Below are 11,914 nucleotides of genomic sequence, written 5' to 3'. Positions count from 1 at the left end.
CCAAAAAAAAAACCAAACAAAAAAAAAGAGGTACGCAGACCCCCAGCCCTTCCCCAGGACTTGGATTTGCGGCTCCAAAGCTTCCAAGGAATTAAAGCTGCTGTTTCTCTCCCACCCCGGAGATGTTTTCTTTTCCCTCCTCCCCGTTCCTGCCTCTCGTTTAAGATTTCAGCCCAGACTCGGTTCGGCGTTGCTCACGCTATTGCCAACAGCTCAAATTTTATAAATTAAAACAAAAAATCATTAAACTCCTGACTGTTTAGAAACGCTCCGGCCCTCCTGAGACGTCCCTCCCAGCAGCAGCGGACAGACACTTGAAACACAGCATCAGTCCTTCCAACCAGGTCAGGACAGATACGCGTTGATAATAAGATTTAAATGTATTTAGGGATGCAAACCTGCCTGGCAGCGTCCTGGCAGAGTTATTGCCACCTCGGAGAGAAGGGCAAAGGAAAACCCACGGTATCGAGGCTCTCCTGCTCACCTACTGTCCCTCCCCTGGTGACAAACTGTCACCCCCAAGTGACAATTTTGCTGCCCAGCCTTATAAAAGCTGCTTCCCCCACTAGCTGCTCGGTCTCTGTGTATGTTTGGGGAGCAGCTGGACCCGGACAATTGGGATTTCAGCAATGCCGGGCACAGGAACAAGCTGAGGACGTCCAGTTCCCAGGGCTTAAAGGGAAATGTCAGTAAAAATTAGGGATCAGGACTACTGATTATTTCCCCCCCCATCAAAATATTATCATACTGCTCCTCCTCCCGCAATGGCAGCACATACCAGAAAAAAAAAACAAACCCAAAAAACCAAACCAACAAACCATAACCCCAAAATTAAAAACGGAGCGGGACGAAAGCCTTTCAGGAGTTTTGGAGGCTGCTGGCAGCTGTACGCCTGTGGCCGAGGAATCTCGCTTGGCTGCTGTCCTCGGGCCGGCTCGGCCCCGGCTGACCCCACAACGCCGGCTGTCCCCGGCCACCGGGTCCCCCACCTGCACCCTGACGCGCCGAGCCCCCCCACGCCACTTCACCAGTCACCTCGACACCCGTTTTCCCCTCCTCAGTCCTTTCCCCTTCACTTTAAACACCATTTTTTTTTTCCTCCTTGTTCTCAGCCAAACCATTCTGGACAACTTCATCATCTTAAAAATAATCGGGGAGGGGGGAAGGAATTTTTTAAAGGGGGAAAAAAAAAAAAAAAGGCAAGGCGGATTTCAGCGCTTTGCGGGGGGTCTTTGGGTGGTGTCGGTGTGGGGTGACATTTCTGGAGGCTGCTGCTGCTGCTGGGGGACCTTTGGACCTGCTGTGCCAGCATCGCCTCGCTACTGCGCGCCTGTGAGAGCTTACGGTGCAGCTCAGCCGCTGCCTCCCCCCGCCAGCGGGAGCCTTAAAAATTAATTAAATGGCTTTTCCAGGTGGAAAAGGCAGCAGGAGAAGCGTGGCACAGCCCTTGGCACGCGGGAGGAGCGGGAGGACGATGCCCTGTGAGCTGGGTGCGGGTGCCCTGCAGGAAGGGACCAGGTTTTGAGGTGCTGTGGTGCTTCCCAAAGCCTTTACCCCCCCCCAGGCTGCTTCTGCCTCTGGGGACAGCCAGGCTCGGTGTGATTCGGTGGGATTGCTCCCGTTGTCCTCAACTGGATCTCCACAGGGTCCCAAGGGCAAAGCTTTGCTTTTCCAACCAGTGAAATATCCCCTTTGGTCTGTGGTCCAGGGATCATCATCATCATCCTCATCTTCCTCCTCCTTCTCCATCTTGATGTTTTCCCCTCCGGAGGGGATCGGGGACAGGGCCGGTCCCTGCTCCTGTCCCGGGTGCCGTGAGCGCCCATCCTTGCTCTTTCCTCCTTGCAGCCCCTCTCCGCCGGCAGACAAACCCGGAGTGCCGCCAGGCAGGAGCCAGAGATGACCAAGGAAGAAGACTTACCAGACTGGAACTCATCCAAGGAGTTTTACGAAAAATATGAGCCGAAGGAGGTTTTGGGCAGGTAAAGCTCGTTTTTGGCAAACTGTGGTTTCACCTACGCCAGTACCTGATAGGAACAGCATCCCCTGGAAACCTGATATGAAGAGGTTCCATAGCAGCACGGGGTTAAAAATAGCATGAAGCAGCACTTTCCATCAGCTCAAAATCTTCTGTCCCGCCAAGACAGAGCAAAACCAACTTGTGCATGAAACTACCAACCGGCCCAGGTGAAGCCAGGCTGGAAGGGGGAGGAACGGGAACCCCCATCTTATCTGTGTTGTCCCTGGCAGGGGGGTGAGCAGCGTCGTCCGGCGGTGCATTCACAAAACCACCCGGCAGGAATACGCTGTGAAGATTATCGACATCACGGCCGGTAACATATCCCCCAAGGAGGTGCAGGAACTGCGAGAGGCCACCGCTAAAGAGATCGACATTCTCCGGAAAGTCTCGGGCCACCCCAATGTCAGTAAGTCAGGCTCTGAGCATTGAGGCATTTTTCTGCCCTGTTTATCCTTCAGGGTGTCCCCAGGAAGGGTTTTTGGGGTGAAATCCCCGGAGAGTCACACCACCGATGGTCCTAGCACGACATGGGGCGCTTGCTCAGAGCATCGTTTGCTCTACCTCTGCACCCACACCGGCCGTGCCCACGCTGCCCAGGTTATCTCCCAACCAAAACACTAGTGAAGATCAACTCATTAACTCCATTAGCAATTAGAGCAGCAATTTTTAGTCCATTAATGGACAGGAAGGTGCTATATACACTGTGCTCACAGCCCCCGTGTTTTATTGCAGTCCAGCTGAAGGACAGCTACGAATCCAGCACCTTCTTCTTCTTGGTGTTTGACCTGTAAGTACCAGCTCGCCCAGCACCACCTCCCCAAGCCCATACCCGCCCTGCAGATGGCCACCCGCCAACACTGGCCTCGGCTTTTTATTGCCCGCAAAGCGGAGGGGACAACCAGCTCTTGCTTAAGGTAGCAATGAGCCTCCATCACTGCCAGCCAAGCCAGCCCGCTGCGGCCTCGCCGCCGGCAGCGTTTCCCCCTCCGTCAGCGACTCAGCGCTGCTCAGGTTTCCCCGTAACCTTTGACGGGAGCTTTCACGTGCCCCCGGCGGGTTATTTATATGCCCAGCGGGACCAGGGCGCCCATGACGCCGCAACCCCTGATGCCGGAGCAGCGCGATGGACGTCAGCGGAGGGGGATGGCGATGGGAGAGCCGTTCCTCCTGATGTCTCGCAGCAAGAGAGAGGCGTTTTAACTCCTTTTTATTAACAAGTTGGCATGTCATCTCGTGCAATGGGTGCCCCGGGGCTGTTAAGGGGCAGTGACCCCTGGGCAATCCGCCCCGGGGGGTTAGGGGCCGGTTTGCCGCTGTAGCTCAGCCGCTGCCTGTGTCCGTTTTCCCTCCCGCACGCAGGATGAAGAGAGGGGAGCTCTTCGACTACCTCACCGAGAAAGTCACCTTGAGTGAGAAGGAAACCAGGTAAGGCCAGATGCGGAGGGCTGAACATGATGTTGCAAAAGCAGAGCGCGGGTTCGAAGGGCAGAACGGCACCCCAGGGTGCTGTGCCCATGCGCTCAGGGATGGGGCTGAGCTGTGCAGTCCCCATCCCCGTCCCCATCCCCGGGAGCGCGGTGCCCGTGGGCGTTCGGGCTAGGAGAGGTGCTGTCACCCATGCCCAGGAAGATCATGCGCGCGCTGCTGGAAGTGATCCAGTACCTCCACTCCATCAACATCGTCCACCGGGACCTGAAGCCGGAGAACATCCTCCTGGATGACGACATGAACATTAAGCTGACAGACTTCGGCTTCTCCTGCCAGCTGCGTGAGAACGAGAAGCTCAAAGGTAGGAGGACGGCGAGGCGGGGGCGATGCCGGGCTGCTCCGTGCCCACCCCGCTGCTGTAGTGTTCACGGGGAGTCGGTGGAGTCTCTCCAGCCCCACTGTCTCCTTGGGGCCAGTCTTGCTGCCGCGGGTGCACACTGGTGCCTGTCGGTTTGGGGTGCCCTCTCGCTCGCACACGAGCCCAGCTCTGCCTGCGGCACAGCCTCCGCACTGCGCTCCTTCCCATGAACAAGTTGCTGCCCGTTAGGAAAAATCATCCTGTTCTTTCTGCTTGTTTCCCCTCCAGCTGACCCTCGTTACCCCATCCATTCACTGCCCGATGTTAGGGTTGTTTTTTTTCCCCCACTCCCACCTTGTGAAGAGCTACATAATCAACGACGGGCATCCCCTCTGCCCCAGCATCCCCATCGCTCTCTTCACTTGCACTTCACCTATTATAACCCACCAAGAAAAGCCCCCAGCGAGGTGCACACCACTTGCAGTCACTCCCTTGCGAGCAGCATCACTGCAAAGATCCCACCTGGGATCCAGACCCCCTCACCGACTGCTCGGGGAGGGGTGGGGGGACACGGCACAAACCCTCCCGGGTGGCTCAGGGGGGATGCTGTGCCCCCTCTTCGCAGAGATCTGCGGCACCCCTGGCTACCTGGCCCCCGAGATCCTCCAGTGCTCCATGGACGACGAGCACCAAGGCTACGGGAAGGAGGTGGATATGTGAGTGTGACGCCGTCCTGCCCGCCTCACCCCACGGGCTGCTCCCAAAACACACGCGGCTCTGGGGCGCAGCGAGAGCCGTGCGGGTGGGGACCTGTTTGAGTGTTTGGAAGGAATTAAATGAGGCATGGAAAAACACCCCCGGGGGCCGTGCAGGGCTGTCCTGGTGAGCAGGGGGCTCTGGCACAGAGCTGGGGGAGAAGCAGCCCGGGGACGAGCCTGTCTCCCCGCTTTGCTCTGTCAGGGAAGAGGGAAAGCGAGACTTTCTGCTTATAAAAATCAACCTGGGCTGGACTCCAGGACTCGGGGCTTTTTCAACGCACCCCATAGCAAGACACAAGCCCAAGGCAGCCCCTGAGAGAGCAACCAGCTCAGGAAAGCCCATCAGAGCCCTGCAGGGACTTTGCCACCATCTCTGGTGACTTCAGGCTCAGAGCTGGGGTGGTCAGAGCTGTAACCAACCACTCGAAACACACCGGGGCACATCAGCCCCTTTTCAGTTTAAATACCTCCGTTAACTCACACGCCGGGACACTTCGCAGAGCACAGCCCGAGCTGAGGCAGCCCCAGAGCATCCAACCTCAATGGCATCGCCAGGTCCCACCACATCCCACCTTCCCATGTCCTCTCCCTCCCCTAAAAACCCCAAGAAAGGCAAATACCTCGACTCACAGCTTCCTCCTGCAGCATCCAGAACAGCTCAGACTCAAAAACCCCAACCCCCTCCCCAAAAGCAGAGCAGCCCCAGCTCCTTATTACCCATCAGGGCTAACGAGCTCAACCTCCCTCATCAGGCACCAGCCAGGGCCACCAGGGTGGCAAAGCCCAGCGTGTCTCAGTTGGGGGGAGGCCCCGAGCCACCCTTGGGGCGCAGACGTGGCCGGGTTCCCCCGGGGTGTCGCTGGGGGCTGGAGGGTCCTTCTGGGCTGCCCGCAGGTGGAGCACCGGGGTGATCATGTACACCTTGCTGGCCGGGTCACCTCCCTTCTGGCACCGCAAGCAGATGCTGATGCTGCGGATGATTATGAACGGGGACTACCAGTTTGGCTCCCCGGAGTGGGATGACCGCTCGGACACCGTCAAGGACCTGGTAGGTGCTCAGGGATGGGAAAACCTTTGCGGGGTGAAGGGGCTGCAGACATCTGGGATGCCCTGGGTTGACTCGGTGCCCTCATGCAGATCTCCCGGTTCCTGGTGGTGGACCCACAGCAGCGGTACACGGCCGGCGAGGCGCTGGCCCACCCCTTCTTCCAGCAGTACGATGTGGAGGAGGTTCGGCACTTCAGCCCCTTCCGGAAATTTAAGGTGAGGTTGGGTATGGGGGTGACCCAGCGCCCCGACTCCGAGAGTGGGAGCTGCAGGAGCTGAGTGGTGGGATGGGTTTCCCAGCTGAGCTGGGAGAAATTGGGAGTTCAAGGCGACTGATGGACCTGGGCTTTGGCAGGAGGGGTGGAGATCCTTCTCCAAGCACTATTGCACTTACTTTCTGGTGGTGCCTAAGGGCTTTTTCACAGAAGAGGATTAAATAAGGGAAAAGCCTGCCACCTCCTCAGAAAAAAAACCCAACATTAAAAAAGAAAAGATCACTTCTAAGGGGAAGTTGATAAGCCTGACGTCACACGGGTGAATCAAACGATGCCAAAGTTGATCAAACAGAGGAATCCTTTCCCTTCCCTATAGCCGGGCAGCTCAAAGGTACTCGAAGTGGCATTAGGTGACATATTTAGGACTGACCCGCGGTTTTGACATTAAGGGCGCACTCGGAAAAAGCCCGTACTGCTCCCGTGGGACTAAATCCCTACAGCAGGAACTGGGCTCCCCCCGCCTCCTCCGCAGGGACAGCAGCTTTGGGGCTGATCTGGTCCCGTTGTAGGACTGGCCACGAATTCCAGCCTGTCCCCCTGTGTCCCCCCCCCATGCTGCAGGTGATCTGCCTGACCGTCCTGGCGTCGGTCCGTATTTACTACCAGTACCGGCTGGTCAAGTCGGTCACCAGGGAGCTGGTGGTGCGGGACCCCTACGCCCTGAAACCCGTCCGTAAGCTGATCGACGCCTGCGCCTTCAGGACCTACCGGCACTGGGTGAAGAAGGGGGAGGCGCAGAACAGAGCCGCCCTCTTCGAGAACACCTGCAAGGCCATTTTGCTCACCCTGGCAGCCGAGGAAGGGCTGTTTTGATCGCCGCCGCGTAAGCCGATGAGTTGGCTCAGAGTTAAGGCGAGTAAAATCTTTGGAAAAAAACCCCAACCGGTGATTTCTTTTGCGTTTTCTTAAGAGATACGGCTGGCCCCGGGTCAGGTGGAAACGCAAACCCAGCAGACGGCTGCGATTCGCCCCTGGGGTACGTCCCGCTGTAAGGGATGGGTTTGGAGATGCTCCGTAACCAACTGCAGCTCCCGCTGTGCTCGGAGCAGCACGTCCGCTTGGGGAAGGCTCAGCTCAGCCCTGGAGCGGGACCCCTTCGGGGCAGTGGCGAGTGGAGGAGGGATGAGCAGTGCCCGGAGAGGTGTCCTCACCCACCCCTGTGCCCAGGGCTTTGGTGGCAGCGCTCGCGCACCACCGGTTTGTATCCCTCATGTCGGCTGTAACACCGGGGAGAGGCGGGTCACCGCCTCGTGGCGTCCGCGCACTCGGACACCAGCACACGTCTGGTTTTGCCGCTGTTTAAGGGTCAATAAAAGCGCCTTGGTTCACTTCTGGGAAGGCTCAGAAACTGGTACGAAGCTTCCCGAGGAGATGGAGACCGATGTATGAGTTCCCCCCACCACCTTCCAGGGCTGTGCCCCCATCGCTTCCCCTGGCAGCCACCCCTCATGGCAGCCCCGCGCCGGCAGTCACGGGGGGTGGGGGTGTTTGCACCCCTCTGCTTATTTAAAACGGACACCAACAGGAGAGCCGTAATATCTCCTACACCAGGAGGACACTACAGACAAACCACCCTGCCTGCCGTTCCCGGTCCCTGCTCGTGCCCAGACGTCCCAGTGCAGAAAGGAGTTTTAGCTGAAAGTATTTATTTTTAATGTTCAGAACCGTCTGGGTTTAATGCAAGTGACTGCTGGGGGTTACTGTTCGTCTCCACAGGAGAAAATGCCCTCAGGTCTTCCCGAGTGACCTCCTCAGAGCTCGGGTTTGGTCCGGCTTTTCTCGGCCGCGACGGGCGGGATGTCGGCAGCGCAGCGGAAGCTGAGGTTGTCGGAAGCCGAGTCCGGCGTGTTCCCCATTCTCACGGGGAAACGAGACGCAGAGTTAGGGATCCCACCTGCTCCACGCTCACATCCTTTAACGTGACCCTCTATAACAGACTAGAAACATCTTCCACTTCCCTGGAATCACTTCAAGGAAAGCATTTCATTCTAAATACGCAACGGAAAATACACATGGCAGAGGGGCTGGAACTAGATGATCTTTCAGGTCCCTTCCAGCCCAAATCATTCTATCATTCTATGACTTGAGAAGCAATTAGGAACGTGTCTATAGCAGGAAAATTTTTAGCAGTATTTGTAGTGTTGTTTTCCGAACTGCTTCTCAGAAAAATTGAGTAGGCGCAAACAAATGTCTTTTAAAATAAAACCCCCTTCCAAATAAAACCAAACCAGGAGAAATCGTGGCCAAACAGCACCTGGGGATTGCCCGGACCTACCTGGTAGTAACACGAGCTTTATGGTTCGCGGACCCATCTGCCGTGTCAATCCACGAGGCACCTCTCAGGACCTGCATTTTCTGAGCGCGCTGCCTCACCGAGAGCCCCCCAGTTGGGTACTGGGACGCGGTCCACTCCCAGGTGTTCCCCAGCAGGTCGTAGAGCCCTGAGACACGGAGGGGTTTGCATCAGGAGTATGACAGCAGGTTTGCAAAAGCACTTTGGATTACAGGAGCAGTGCACAACATTCAAAGCATCACGGCAAGAGCGTGGTTTAATGGTGAGTCTGGGAACCAGCAGCTCGTTGCTGTATTTCAAACTGGCACCAGTTTAAAACTGGACCTTTAACGCATCATATCATTTCCCACCTGCGTGAGGGCATGGCATCCGCTGCCCTCAACACAATGTGCTCGGGATTTTTGGGTAAATTGCACTGAAGTGCAAAGTAAGTGACTTCTAATTAGAAGCAGGGGCTGGTTTGGTGCGTTGAAGCGCCCCAGGTGTGCGTCAGCCAACATCAGCAACAACCACCGGTGCTCCTGCTGGGCTCGCTTATTCTAGCAAGATGCTGACGTGATCCCACATCATATCTGCAACTCTGCTACAACTACAGGATTTTATAATTCGGGTTCATTTAGGAAGCAGATGCCATTCCCCAAAACCAGGGCGCGGATGTCTGCTGCGTACCGTAGTTGTTCTGAGGAGGGAACGCTGCCACCGGCGAGACGCCGTGATAACCATCTTCAGCAGTGTCTGCCCTCGGGAAGTGGCCCTGTGGGAAGAAACATCATTCCGAGCAAAGACCCACCGCGGAGACGACACAAAGTCCTGCTCTTCGCAGAACCGCGTTACACTTAAATAACAGAAATAACGCTCCATCGTAAATTAACTCTACGCAGCATTTCTGGCTGAGAGAGGAGATCGACCATCTAAAGTTCTCCCAAAACAACCTGCTTTTCAAACAAATTTACGTATGAATTTTTGGTTATGTGTCAATTTGTGGAAGCACTGAAATCCCAGTTTCCCGGGGAAGCTGGGCTGAGGCTGCTCCCTCCATGCCTGTTTCGGATAATCCACCAGGAGCTGAATTTGGGTACCCTGCAGGTAAACCCGTGTTGCTTCCCAGGACCGCGCAGCCGGCTCGGGCAGCCACGCGCGCTCTGTGGTCGAGTTAAACGCCGCTCTCGGCAGAGCTAAGAGCAGACGGGATGATTTTTATGCTCTTCCCTGCCACAGGTTTGTACGGTTCGGCTGAAACTTGTTTCCCCAGGGATACACCCTTTCTGCCAGGGAGGAAGAGACACCCGTTACCCCCGTGTCAATCCAGCCTCTGCATTTGCCTATTTTTAATTGGGCTTTTATGACCGTCCTTTTCCGCTCAGCTCAGGGCACCGACGGGGGGTTACGTGAACGGGGATTGTCGGTCCGATCCCTACGGACACTGCCAAGTTGGTGAGGAGAGACGGGAATCGGCAACAGCTTCCCATTCCCAAACCATCGCTCGCGCCAGGGAGTCCCACGCTCCCCCCAGTGATCCCAACACCAATGTGGGATTGGTGACGCAGCACTCGGCAGTGGGGTCACTCCTTACCCCAAACCCATGAAATGATATTTTTAGCTGGAAGAAATGCTTCATTTGGGAAGATACGTTAAGACCACAGATAAGCCACTACTTCTTCCTATATTATTATTAATAATAATAATATTAATCTGACTCTCTGGCCAAAAGAGGTGGTTCAGCCCCCAGGTTAACCTCTGCAAACATCCCTGGGTGGAGGTTTGGATCCGGCAGAACTACCATTACTCGACGCCTGGGTTTGGAAAAAGGTCAGAGCTGGTGGTACGTACGCTCCAGTCCTCCCCTGGCAGCAAATTCCCACTCCTCCTCCGTTGGGAGCCTCTTCCCTTTCCAAGCGCAGAACGCCTGCGCGTCGTTCCAGCTCACGTGCAGCACCGGGTAGTCCAGTCTGTCCTTTATGCCGGAGCCAGGACCCGAGGGCTGGGAGGAATTGCATCGAACAGATTTTAATTGAGTTCATAAACTTTTCAATTAAAAAGGGACTAAAGGACGGAACAGGCCAAGGCAGGGAACGTGCAGCAACCAGAAATGCTATTTTTTCCCCTATTTTCAGTCGATAAGGTTCAGTGCACACTAACACATACACGCTCCCGGCACGGAGAGGACTCACAACACCCGATTTTTACCTACCTGTCGCCAAAAAGCCTTCTCGATGGGCAACCACCAAGGGGCAGACTGGGAAAAGAAATGACACCAGATTAAAGCTGAACTGGGAACACACATAAAAGTTGAAATGGGAACACCCTCCCCCCCCCCCCGCCCCCGACACTGTCCTACAGCATCATGAGTAAAGAGGAGCGCTTGTTAGTCTGGAACTGGTTAAAGGCTGCAGTTTGAGCTGGGTTATCACAGGCATTTTGATCGTGCTTTCCAACAGAATAGAGGCGTTTGCTTTCAAAAGTGAAAATAGATCAAGCAGCCCGTCCTGTTCAGTTTTTCTATTTTAAGATTTAATTAGTAAAGTACTTCAAAACGCGCTTTGCTCTCTCCCAACGCACCAGAGCATCTCCCAAGTCCAGTCCAACAGCGTTTGGAGAGGATGTGAACAGAGGAGCGCCATAAAATAACCCAGGCTCAACCCTGCTGTTTGTTTCGAAAGCAAAACAACCCAAGACTAAAGAAAAACCCACCGAGAACGGCCACGCTCTGCATTGAGAGGCAGATGCTACTCAGCAGAAAAGCAATACCGGCAAGGGTCTCCCAAGGGTCTCCCCTCCTGTTTTGTTTTTTTTTTTTTACTTAAAACAGAGAGGTCAGACAGGGATGCGATCGGAAATACCATCTCCATCATCACCACTGAAGACTCACCCCCAGGGGATTTAGATTTACCTCCAGTTTTTGCGTGACTTTTTTTTTCAGCTCTTCAGATACGAAATCCTCAAAGACAAAGCTCCAGCCAAACGCTTCTGCTTCTGTTTTGTATTTCTTTTCTCTAACAAACTCCCTGGCATAAATACAACACGCTCAGGCGTCTGGGTGAGAGGTCTTCAAGAGCCGCGCCACCAAATACAGCAATCTGCACACGCGACAAGTTCAGAGGAAGGCAAAACGTACCCGACCTACAGACACCCCATCTGCCGAGAGTCCCGGCACTGCTCCGCTCGCTGTGACGTAGATTTAACACATAAACCAGTCCAATTTGTGTCCTTTCACAGAGCCGATTGACAGGTTTTGTTACCCCTGCAGGTAAACTCACCCCACGCTCCCGTCTTCCATAAAAACGTAACAATCGCACAGATCCAAAATTCCCCCAAACGCCACTAAAACCTACGGCTCCTGTTAGTTAAACATCCCCAAAATGCAAAAAAAAAGTCACAAACTGCTGAATCATCTCCCCCTGCTTCTGTCCCGTTTGTTTCCCTGTTGCCCAAGGTGTACTAATTGCTGTTACTGGGTGTTACTGGGCAGTTACTGGTGGGTGGAAGTGTTGGCTCTTTTTAACCAACAAGGGCTCAGCCGGGCAAATACCGGCGTTTCCCCCGGAGCATTGATTAGTGCTCTGTACGGGGGCTCCTGTACAATACACCGGGGGGGGGGCGGTGTTTACAAATGGAAACGGGACCTACAGGAACCCGGAATCTGGAGCAGCACAGTCCTATTGGTAAGAAAAAGACACACACACATGAAAAAGCATATTTGCAAGGGGAAAAGGGGGGAGAGAGGGGGGAAAAAGG

At 55.1% G+C, this 11,914-nt stretch overlaps 2 protein-coding genes across 3 annotated transcripts in view; one reads left to right on the top strand and one right to left on the bottom strand.

Annotated features, from left to right (window-relative positions):
* The first annotated feature begins 1,877 nt into the window (after window positions 1-1,877).
* Window positions 1,878-6,758, top strand: PHKG1 (phosphorylase kinase, gamma 1 (muscle)). 2 transcript variants are annotated; one of them, XM_009885149.1, is made up of 9 exons: window positions 1,878-1,982; window positions 2,251-2,426; window positions 2,753-2,807; window positions 3,380-3,445; window positions 3,646-3,809; window positions 4,432-4,522; window positions 5,459-5,612; window positions 5,702-5,827; window positions 6,448-6,758. In XM_009885149.1, the coding sequence occupies exons 1-9, from the start codon at window positions 1,900-1,902 to the stop codon at window positions 6,697-6,699; spliced, it is 1,167 nt and encodes a 388-aa protein (XP_009883451.1). In that variant the 5' UTR covers window positions 1,878-1,899; the 3' UTR covers window positions 6,700-6,758. The 2 variants fall into 2 exon arrangements, with proteins under 2 accessions (XP_009883451.1, XP_009883452.1); XM_009885150.1 differs by having other exon boundaries at window positions 1,900-1,982; window positions 2,251-2,404; window positions 2,758-2,807.
* An 879-nt stretch (window positions 6,759-7,637) lies between these two features.
* Window positions 7,638-11,914, bottom strand: part of SUMF2 (sulfatase modifying factor 2) — a 5,471-nt gene continuing 1,194 nt past the window's right edge. The window contains exons 3-9 of the mRNA XM_009885148.1: window positions 11,070-11,184; window positions 10,371-10,415; window positions 10,010-10,160; window positions 9,383-9,444; window positions 8,849-8,933; window positions 8,162-8,327; window positions 7,638-7,743 (exon numbers count right to left, since the gene is read on the bottom strand). Of these exons, the coding sequence (XP_009883450.1) occupies window positions 7,638-7,743; window positions 8,162-8,327; window positions 8,849-8,933; window positions 9,383-9,444; window positions 10,010-10,160; window positions 10,371-10,415; window positions 11,070-11,184 (730 nt within the window). The remainder of the gene's footprint in view (window positions 7,744-8,161; window positions 8,328-8,848; window positions 8,934-9,382; window positions 9,445-10,009; window positions 10,161-10,370; window positions 10,416-11,069; window positions 11,185-11,914) is intronic.

Source organism: Charadrius vociferus, unplaced genomic scaffold (assembly GCF_000708025.1).
Source record: "Charadrius vociferus isolate BGI_N301 unplaced genomic scaffold, ASM70802v2 scaffold54, whole genome shotgun sequence".
Lineage (NCBI taxonomy): Eukaryota > Metazoa > Chordata > Aves > Charadriiformes > Charadriidae > Charadrius > Charadrius vociferus.
The sequence above is the reverse complement of the archived record's forward strand: the minus strand, read 5'-3'. Positions and strand labels throughout refer to the sequence as shown.

What these genes read in the sequence shown, in the direction of transcription:
- PHKG1 (XM_009885149.1), top strand. Translation starts at nt 1,900, where the DNA reads ATGACCAAGGAAGAAGACTTACCAGACTGGAACTCATCCAAGGAGTTT. An exon ending in CTCGGGCCACCCCAATGTCA is followed by an intron (nt 2,427 to 2,752) that starts GTAAGTCAGGCT and finishes GTTTTATTGCAG; the next exon opens with TCCAGCTGAAGGACAGCTAC. An exon ending in GCCCCTTCCGGAAATTTAAG is followed by an intron (nt 5,828 to 6,447) that starts GTGAGGTTGGGT and finishes CCCATGCTGCAG; the next exon opens with GTGATCTGCCTGACCGTCCT.